The sequence below is a fragment of the Lepidochelys kempii genome, chromosome 12, assembly GCF_965140265.1.
Source record: "Lepidochelys kempii isolate rLepKem1 chromosome 12, rLepKem1.hap2, whole genome shotgun sequence".
Classification (NCBI taxonomy): Eukaryota; Metazoa; Chordata; order Testudines; family Cheloniidae; genus Lepidochelys; species Lepidochelys kempii.
The window spans coordinates 25,214,950-25,225,159 of record NC_133267.1 but is presented as its reverse complement, the minus strand read 5'-3'; the positions used below and the strand labels follow the sequence as shown (position 1 = coordinate 25,225,159).

The 10,210-nt window shown below is 44.0% G+C and overlaps 1 protein-coding gene across 1 annotated transcript; it reads left to right on the top strand.

Annotated features, from left to right (window-relative positions):
- Window positions 1-1,569: 1,569 nt before the first annotated feature.
- PDCD2L (programmed cell death 2 like) lies at window positions 1,570-8,592 on the top strand. The gene is made up of 7 exons (XM_073307939.1): window positions 1,570-1,743; window positions 2,775-2,938; window positions 3,090-3,159; window positions 3,724-4,121; window positions 5,036-5,149; window positions 6,153-6,304; window positions 8,444-8,592. Exons 1-7 carry the CDS (start codon window positions 1,612-1,614, stop codon window positions 8,572-8,574), a joined length of 1,161 nt encoding a protein of 386 aa, XP_073164040.1. The 5' UTR covers window positions 1,570-1,611; the 3' UTR covers window positions 8,575-8,592.
- The last annotated feature ends 1,618 nt before the right edge of the window (window positions 8,593-10,210 follow it).

The following is a 10,210-nucleotide window of genomic DNA, read 5'->3' as shown; positions in this document are numbered from 1 at the left end:
TACCCCTTTTTCCAGATCATTTATAAATACATATAAATATACATTGAATACCTACAATCACTTTTTTATTGTTTAGCCCCTTTTCCTATAAATGTTATATACATAACTGTTAACTCTTCACTTTTTGAAGTTCTTATTCTATTGCCTCAGTGAAACCTAGACTGATGGGAAATTCTGAGATTATGTGAAAAAAGATAATATGGGGGGGGGGAAATAAAGCACATTAAAGTGTGAGATAAATAATCTTAAGGGCTTTTTACTGTTAAGCGCCTGCACCAATGTAAAATTTAATTGCATTAGTCATATCAGATTTCTTTGGGGCTCTTTGTTGATGCAGTATCTTTCTTTTTGCGCTGAGAGACAAGGTGAGTGAGTAAATATCTTTTACTGGACCAACTATTCCCTCATGGGGTTGTCAGGCATCCGGTTTTCGACTGGCACGCCTGGTTGAAAAGGGACACTGAAAGGGCTCCTGGAAGGGGCCTGCATGTCCCGCCGGCTCCTAAGTGCAGGGGCAGCCAGGGGGGCTTCACATGCTACCCCTGCCCACAGCACAGGTACCACCCTGAGCGCCGGCTCCGCAGCTCCCACTGGCCAGGAACCACAGCCAATGGGAGCTGCAGGGGCGGTGCCTTGGGGTGTGGGAAAGCACAGAGCCCCCTGGCCCCCCCTTTGCCTAGGAGTGACATGCCACCGCCTCCGGGAGCTGCCTGAGCGCCGCCCACGCTCTAAACCCTCTCTCACGCCCAACTCTTTGCCCCAGCCCTGAGCCCCCTCCCACACCTAACCTCCCTCCTGGGCCTGCACCCCAACCCCGTGCCCCTGCCCTGAGCCCGCTCCCGCACTCCAAACCCTTGGCCACAGCCCAGAGCCCTCTCCTGCACCTCAACCCCCTAGCCCAGAGCCCACCCTCCCTCCTGCCCCCCAACCTCCTGCCCCAGCCCCGAGCGAGTGAGCCGGAGGGGGGGGGGGAGCCAGCAACAGAGGAGGGGGGTGGAGTGAGCGGGGTGGGGCGAGGATGGTGGGTTTCCTGCAATCATAAAGCTGACGATGACAACCCCCTTCCCTCACCCCCCTCGCCTCTCTAATAGCCTGGGACTGACACAGCCGCAAGGGAGGCATTGACCCGCCCCGTGGTAGATCCACTGACCCCTCCGCCTCCTCGGACGAAAATCTCACTTGCAGCCCGACATGGAGCGCACGCCAGCGCAGCGGCAGGGCGGCCGTCGGGCCCGGCGCGGTGCCCGCGGCGCGCCGCCAGCGCCTGCAGGAGCCCGGGGCAGCAGCGTTGCGGGGCTGGCCGGGAGGGGGCGGTCCATTCGGCAGCCCGCGGGGCGGGGCCGCAGGCCCCATCAGCCGGCCAGGCGCGCCCGCCAATCCGAGGTGCGCACAGCCCCCCCCCGCCCCCCCCGGATTACTGCAGCAGCCGCCAAGCGGCCTGCGCCCGCCGCGCACGGGCTGCCGGGAGCGAGCCGGAGGGCGGCTTCGCGCAATCCCCAACCCGGCGCTCCGACTCCGGGGAGGAACGTTCCCTTGCCTGCATTTGTCCCCTCTCGGCTGCCTTAGTCACGTGGCACGACGCGCTCGGGTCCCCCTTTCCCGCAGGCCGGCATGGCCGCCTCTGCCTGCCGCCCTCCGGGGCCCCGCGTGCTGCTGGGTCTCCGCGACGCCGCCATCCCGGACCCCGGCCGGGACAGCCTGCAGCCGCCGTCGTGGGCCAGCAGCAAGCTGGGCGGCTCCCCGGTAAGGGGGCCGCGGGTGCCCGACGGGGGAGGGCGGGCTCGCGGGCCGGTAGCGGAGCGGCCACTGCCGGGGCCAGCCCGGGTCGCTGCGGGCGGTGGAGGCTTGGGCGGCTTCGTAGCGCAACAGCCGAGCGAACCGCCGGTAACATCCAGCGCGCGGCGGCCCCTGCCGGGCAGCGGCTCAGCGCCAACGCTGCTGGCGTTTTACCCCCGCATCCTGCACTTACCTCTGCCTGGGGCGAGTCCCAGAGAGCCCGCGGCACGCACCGGCCTCTGCCCACCCAGCTCGCCGCAGGAGCTGAGCCTCAAGTTCGCTGTGACGAGCTTAGCCGGGGATGTCAAAAGGCTGCTGGAGACCCCAGCTTTCTCCAGTGATTGTACATGCTCAGTTCTCCGAGATGCGCCTGGCCCCTGTCTCGGCCTGGCTGGCAGCACGGGCTGGTATTTGAAGGGTTTTTGCATAGCCACGTTAAGTCAGGCCATAGTGGGTCAGACCTATGGGCTACCTAGCCTAGCTTCCCACAGTGGCCAGTGCCAGATGCGTCTGAGGGAAGTGAACAGAGTAGGGCACTTACTGAGTAATCCATCCTCTGTTGTCCAGTCTCAGCTTCTGGCTGTCAGAAAGTTAGGGATACCCAGAGCATGGAGTTGTGCCCCTGACCATTTTGGCTAATAATAGTCACTGATGGAGCTATTCTCCATGAACCTACCTAATTCTTCTTTGAACCCAGTTATTCTTTTGACCTTCACAACTTCCTCTCACAATGAGTTCCACAGGTTGACTGTGTGTTGTGTGAAGAAGTACTTCCTTATGTTTGTTGTAAACCTGCTGCCTGTTAAGTTCATTGGGTGACCTTTGGTTCGTGTGTTATGTGAAGAGGTAAATAACACTTCCATATTCACTTTCTCCATACCATAATTTTATATCCCTTTCTCATATCCCTGCCTTAGCAGGTTTAAGTTCATTAAATAACACTGTGCAGTGCATCTTGAAATCATCCTTAATCAAGGCCACTGTTTTGTGTCTCCTAGAATTGTGCCCCTTCAGTAACTATGACTTATCCTTCTTGTGGGATCTGCGGTGCCATCCTGATGCACATAGTGCAGATATATTGCCCCCTTGAAGGCTCACTATTCCACCGTGTCATTAATATATTTGCTTGTGCTGTGAAAGGCTGCTGGGGAAAATCAGAAAGGTATGTATATGGTTTACGTTTCTCTTCTGAGTCTTCTGGGTGGGGGAGGGTGCTACTGTAATACAAAAAATGAATCCTCTTATTTTCTTTTGCCTTTATCACGTTAATTACTTGTTTTTCTTACGTGTCACTTTCTTATTTTTCACTTTAGCTGGAAAGTGTTACGTTCCCAGTATTTGCAGATGCAAGGAAAAGAAACACAAGATTGCAAATTAAAGCAGGTATTACTTGCAAGTATGATTTCTTTTTAAGTGCGATATATAGAGTGTAATATTTAGGAACCTCAAACAAAATGTATAGTTTCTTCACAGCTGATATTTTTTTTCCCGATTACAACTTTTTTTTTTTAACTATGGGTGGGTGAGAATAAAAAATGTATGGTTTTTGTACTGATAGACTTGAAATCTGTTTGTACAGTTATTGATTAATTTGAGTTGGCAATAAATGAAGCAGATTGTTTGGGGTTTTTTTTGTTTTTTTTGACAGAAATGGTGAACCATAATTATGTAGTAAGTCCTACCTTTGTTCCACCTTCCACAAGAAGTCAACTTTTAAATATTAAAGTTATAATATATCTTATTCCACAGATAAATCTTTGCATGTTATACACTTGTTTTGCACGTTTCTCTTTGTTTTGGGCAATTTTAGGGTCAGTATCTAGCATTGGGGGAAAAATTAAATTAAGCATTAAATTGAGAAACTTAGTTCCTTCATTTGTGTCAATAAAAATATGTGTGAAATATCTTAGGGACACAGCACTTGAAAATTGTCCTTTTTATTCTCAGAAACAAGAGAATAACTTTGCAACAAAGGATTGGTGCGATGGAGCAGATGACTGGGGAATTTGGGATGAAACAGAACGTCCTGTGCGAACCACCAGTCACCTACTTGGCTTAACCACAGTGAGCAGTTCCTCCTTGTCCACAGCCACAGAGTGTGCATCTCAATTTCAAGGACTTAGCCTGTCAGAAACTACAGATATCTCTGATTCCTTACATAAGCCAGTACCATGTGGAGATGGGATAGTAATGCCTACCTCTTGTCCCAGATTCCAGTCCTATTACATCAGTGTTGTGGATGAGGAAGACTACACTGGCTACCTTGATACAGATCATGCACACAAACTTTTAAAGGAATATCAGCAGAGGGAGGGCATTGATTTGGAACAGTTGATGTCAGAAAGGTGAGAATAGGCTTATAGTCTGTGTTGTTAAACGAAGACCATTTGATGAGCTCCTGTCTGCTGACCTCTTCCAAATTTGTTAAATCACTATTCAGGTTCTAAATCATTAGAGCATCAGTCAATTTTATGCTATCTTAATTGTATATTAACAGTTAATTATATTTTGTGTATGGATTATGTCCAGTATACTTATAGTTTCCTAGGTTAGTATTGAAACTTCCTTTTCCTGTGGATTTGAGTAAGGGATTGGATGACTATGAGAGATGGATCCATAGAGACTTTATGAGGGAAGTAGTGTGAAAAATAGATTTTGGGCATTAGAGTTACTGTATGCTGCTAGAACACTTGTGTAGTTGACCACTTATACCAGGAACAATTGCCACTCTGTTAGAATGTAAAATAGGCTCCCACAACAGAAAAGTGGGGGCTCAATCTGGTACGAAAGATTATATCACTTGCAGGATATACATACATGCTTCTCTGAAGTAGTTTTCCTGTTCAGTTGAATGGACCTTCTTGAAAGAGTATGTTAGAGGACTTACAATTTTGTATTGGGAATAAATTAAAAAAATACCAAAATTAAAAACTGGAAGGGCTTTGAGAGATCACAGAAGGGAATGACACTAGATATAAACAAGTATGTGGTGGATTTGATTTCATGCATTATATTACAGGTTAGTTAGAAATAGCTTTAATGATTGTGAGCCAGTGAATATCTATGAATCAGGACCAAACTGATCAATTACACTTTATTAAAGGGTTGCCTCTAATTTAAGAAACAGGTGTCATTTAATTATGGGTAATATAACAAGAAACTTCCAAGTGTGTTTTTCCTCAGAGTAACCATACTTATTTTTGAACATGTATACTGTACTGTGCGCCTTATTGGCAAAATTTCCCCCTTATTCGTTTAGTTTTGTAGGTGAAGGTGATAATGAGAAGTATGAAAAGAGTGAAGGCAAAAATAGAGACCATGTGTTCCATAAATTTATGAAGAGAATTTCTTCCTGTCATGAACAAATTCTAAGGTATTTTGATAATCTAAACATGTTTTTGGTGGGGGTGCAATGTCAGTCATTTGTGTCAGAGAATGAACAAGTCTTTGATTTGACATCACTGAAAATGTAATATTTTTAAAAATATTTTAATTTGTAAGAGTTGCTAAGTGTGGTGTGTGTGTGATACAGTATAGATGACAGAAACACACTGTTCAGAACAGGTGAGATTCTTACCCCTGTTCTGACTCCTTTATGCCAATAAAAATGGTTGGAGGAGCAAAAAGCCCTGGATTTGGTAAGGGAGAACTGAGGAAGACAAAGAGAACTACTGAGTGCGCGCGCGCAGGAACAGGGCTTGTGGTAGAAACCTTAGTCCACAGATCATTGGAGAGCCTGAGCAGCATTGCTGTCCCTGGGCAGCTGATACTCAGCTGTCGTAACTCCATCCCAGCCCCCAGAGCAGCCCAGAAATGGAGAGGCGCACCTTAGTTTCTTTACTTTTGGACTATGATTTCTGTGCTGTGCTTCTCAGAGGTGCAGAACAGTATCCCACATGTTGCATTGAAGCAGAAGCTACCTTTTAACAATGGTTCTTGGGAGATGAGGGATCTGTTGTACCAGAAATGTTGTGCTTTACTGTAACGGACCACAGTATTGCAAGGTGTTAAGAACCCTCTGTTCCCAGTGAACTAGAATTGCACAACTGCATTTAGTGAGAGTTGAGGGTACTGCACATCTTACAGGCACCAGTCAATGGCTTCTGTCTTCTTTTAAATAGTGGGAGGCTGCATTCTTTGTCATCCAGCTCTCTCGTATGACCCTCTAAGTTTTTTCCCCCACTTTAACCTTTGTAAATAATGAATGAATACTTCTAAAACTTAGGGCATCAGCAGGAATCAGAATCTTTGCCTATTTGTATGGCAAGCAGCCTCTTAGATTTAGAATCCCAAGTACTTATGTGACATTGTCATGTGTCTGAGTCAATGAGATTTAGTTGCAAAAAATGTAAATAAGGGGTCTTTTTCTTCTCTAGATACTCCTGGGGTGGCCAGCCTTTATTTATAACATGTCCTTCATCCAGCATTAATGAAATGGTTCCAGTCTGCAACAGCTGTGGAAGTAACAGAGTCTTTGAATTTCAACTTATGCCAGCACTGGTCAGCATGCTGAAGAGTGTTGATGCAGGTTAAATCTTTTGTTGCTTTAACTGAATACTAGTCAATCTGCTGGTTGATTTATGATTATAGTGTACTGGAATTTAGGCTGCTTCTTGCAAAATGTACACAGTGAATGAAATAACTATTTTTAATATCATTAAGCCAATCAAGAAGCCAACTAATATTGAAGGTAGCCTTCTGTTAGGTTGTACTCAGTGCTTTTGGGGTCTTGTGAGGACAGTATCTTGTACAAGACTCACTGTTGTTCGATTTTTAGCTGCTCAGTTTCCTTTTAATGAGAAGCAACGTTCCCATTCCCATTTTGTTCCTATTTTCTGGGACTGTTTGATCAAAGCCTCATATTTTCCTTAGTGCCTTTCCAATAAGAGAAGTCTAGAAAACTCCTTGTCCCTGAATAGTAATTAATGTGTAATGCTAGTCCAAACTGAAGACTTGAGAGCTGAATAAATATCTGTTAAAATTCTGTTTCATCACAAACAAGACTGCAGCTCCACACAAGAAGCTTTAATTTGTTGATTTAAAAATTTCAGCAGGTTTTCTTTAAAACCTTGAAGTGACAAAGTACTCAATGTTTGCTAAGGAGATTAAACCCTAGTCTACACTACTAACTTGTGTTGGTACAACTATGTCACTCCATGGTGTGGAAAATCCACACCCCAGAGCAACAGTTATGCTAACCAAACTCCCAGGGTAGACAGTGCTATGCCCATGGGAGGGCTTCTCCATCAACATAGCTACTGCTTCTCAGGGAGGTGGAGTACAGGATAAGCTCTTCCGTCAGCATAGGTATCATCTTCACTAAACTCTACAGCAGCACAGCAAGTGTAGACAAGCCCTAAAGGTTAACCATATTTGTGGTGAGGAGGTTTTAGTTACTAAACAAAATCCTGATTTATTATGTATTTATATCAAAATGTAGTTCAGAATACTGATCATTTAGGCTTCACTGAAACCAACCTTCTACATTGCAGATTATGGTAAAGATGTTCCAGGCAAATTGGATTGTGATTTCCCAAATACATACTGAACTATATTCTTTGTGTTATACCTATTCAACCTCACTGACGCCACAGTGGTTGATACAAATATGAGAGAACAGAATTTGACCCACTGTCTTTTTTTTTTAATTGCAGTAAATTTTAAGGTAGTATGTTCAAGGCCTGCTTAAAGTTCTTTGTGAATTTCAGTCAAAGGATTGATAACTTAAAAATCAAACTTCCATCTGAATTTTATAACTATTACAGTAATATTTTGTATTGTAACTGAAAGAGAAAATCTCATTTCTAAATTACTGTATGCTGTTTTGTACATGAGGTGGATAATATACATTCTCACATTAGAAAATAATTATATTTTAGAGGCATCCGATAGGTGAGATACTGTGTAATTATATGTGTATTACAGAATGATTAACATTCAAATTAAGTTTTATGAAGCAATGGAACATTTCTGCAGCATAGGTGACAAACAGGTATAACCAAAACGATATAGTTTTTCCTTAAACATAAATAAATCTTAAGCAAACCTTCTTGGGCTTCTGGGGTCCAACTTTTTTTAGATACTGAATTATTAATATCTCTCAGCCTATCATTAGTATTTGAAATCTGGAATGAATGAAGTGGAACGTGAGTTTTAGATAATTTGTTTTTTTTAATAATGTCAAAGAACTTTTTAGGGTCCAGAAACTTAGCACTTAAAACTTAAGTCCAGTATCCTGTAAACACTTACACATTTGCTTACCTTTAGGCATGTGAGTAGTCCTTTTGCCTAGCTACTGCCAGTGCCCCCTTACCCCATCATATGCTTACAAGACATTATAATTAAGTCAATAGGACTTCTCACATGCTGTTGAGCATGTGCACAAGTGTTTGCCAGATTGGGACACTAATTAGCATCCCAAAGTTGTTTACAATTGTACCAGTCTACCTGTCTGCCCCACTGTAAATAGATATTTTAATTACCTGTGGAGAAAGGGCTATACTTTTAGAACTGCACATGAACAAATGACCAATTAGGTATGTAAATAGCTGTTTGTTGCGTATCCTGCTTATACATTTTTGTGAATGCAGTTATAAACACCTGCCTTTTAAAATGTTAACCACTAATACAGTACATGTTGTAAACTCTTAAATATTACTTTTTTCAGATCTATCAGTGGAATTTGGAACAGGTATAGTTTACACATGTGAAAGAAGCTGTTGGCCAGCTAATCATCAGAACCCCTTGGAGGAATTTATTTTTATACAAGAAGATCCAGATCAGCAATTATTTAAATAAAAAATTAATTTTCTTGAACAGATAAAGTTCTTATTTGAGTAAAATGAAGGTATTTGTGCAGCAAAATGTCACATAATGAAAATATGGTGACATTTTGAAGTCACATGGTAGTGTGGGTTTTTAGTAATTCTTGCAAAGAGAACTCCAAAACAGCTGTTCTGGGAAGTGAATATTAATACACTTGGTACATGCACAAGATTTGTTACTTTGTTGCTTATGTACACAATTTTGTATAGTGATTTAGTAGTACATATTCTAGCTAGTAACTATGAGTACTTTAAAACGGTCAGGAATGGGAGGGAAAGGAGGAAGGTTGTTCTTATTGCACTTGCTCTAGCTTTATTTTGTTTGGCTTATGTCAGCTAGGCAGCATTCTAGAATCCTGCAACTGTTCAGCGGGAAAAGTTGACCCCCTCTGTAGGGTTCTGTATATCAATCAGATTAAGTATAAAATACAGGCCTTTCAATTGGATTTCTTTATCTTCCGTTGGCATTAAGTGAATATGCAGTTTGTGATCCAAGAAAATGCATTTTTTACTAGGACTACTGTGCTAAGGATGAGGGTCTCTTTATGACTTTCTGCGGTGCTACTAATACTGAGTTCCAGGTGCACGGCCTCTCCTCCCGTTGAGCTTTGAGAAACATTAACAAGGAGCACAGTAGTGATTAGGTACAGGCTTGATTGTGGAAAACAGGGATATAGGTTTGAGTCCTATCCCATTTACACATGCTTTTGTATGGGAAGCTTCTATGATATGAAGAAGGGTTTAAAACTACCTCTCTTATAATGGGTTTCTAATCCCTCTCTTCTTCAATCTCCTGTTACCCATTTTTGCTTTAACACATATAAGGATGCAAGCTTTCGGATGCAGTGCTAGGAATTATTCCATATATTCCTGATTCTGGGAGGATGGGTACAGCCTAACTTCTGTGATCTAAGTGCTTCTCTAACCTAGGGCATTGGCTGCATATAACTGTGCCTGTGTTTAGTTAACCCCCCCCCCCCGTGTGAACACCTTTATTTTAGTTTGAGTGGTTTTGCTTAGCCCTGTTCTTAATCTCTGCATGTGGGTAAGTCCTATAACAAAAGGTGTTTTTTAAAATTGTTAGCTAAACCCTTAATACATTTTAAAAGGCTAGTACAGACAGCACAAGTTGTGTTTGTATTTAGCAAGTAGAAGTGAAGCTAAGATGTGCCTCTAAGCCTAACACGTTTAAAAACAAGTTAAAACATTATTCCTTTGTAGATAAGCGTTGCTAAACTATGATTCTAAATGAGTTCAAAAAGCACTGGAACCCCCTCTGCCTACACTTCAAATAAGGCGGTTTTCACAGCACGATAGCAATCCTCCCTTGCCTTGAAGAGACACTTCGGGGGGAGGATAGGACCACTGAATCCCAGCTGGCAGGGGGCGGAAGTCGTTCTCACCCTCAGCAGCACCTGACCCAAGCCCACCAGGAGCCATTTTTCTGAGCTCTTCTCGGCAGTAGATTTGGGTACAGGAACTGAACCCGGCTCTTCTGCGTCCCCACCCGCCCCTGTCGCCACTTGGCCGTCAAGCCACGCCCGCTAGCGGCTCCTGGCATTCGGAGCGGCCCGCTCTCCTCCCCGCCAGCAGGGGGCGCTGCGACAGTT

Excerpts from the sequence above, each read along its gene's own strand:
- PDCD2L (XM_073307939.1), top strand. The coding sequence starts at position 1,612 with ATGGCCGCCTCTGCCTGCCGCCCTCCGGGGCCCCGCGTGCTGCTGGGT. Across the intron at positions 1,744-2,774 it reads GCAAGCTGGGCGGCTCCCCG|AATTGTGCCCCTTCAGTAAC; the intron begins GTAAGGGGGCCG and ends TGTGTCTCCTAG. Across the intron at positions 6,305-8,443 it reads GCTGAAGAGTGTTGATGCAG|ATCTATCAGTGGAATTTGGA; the intron begins GTTAAATCTTTT and ends TACTTTTTTCAG.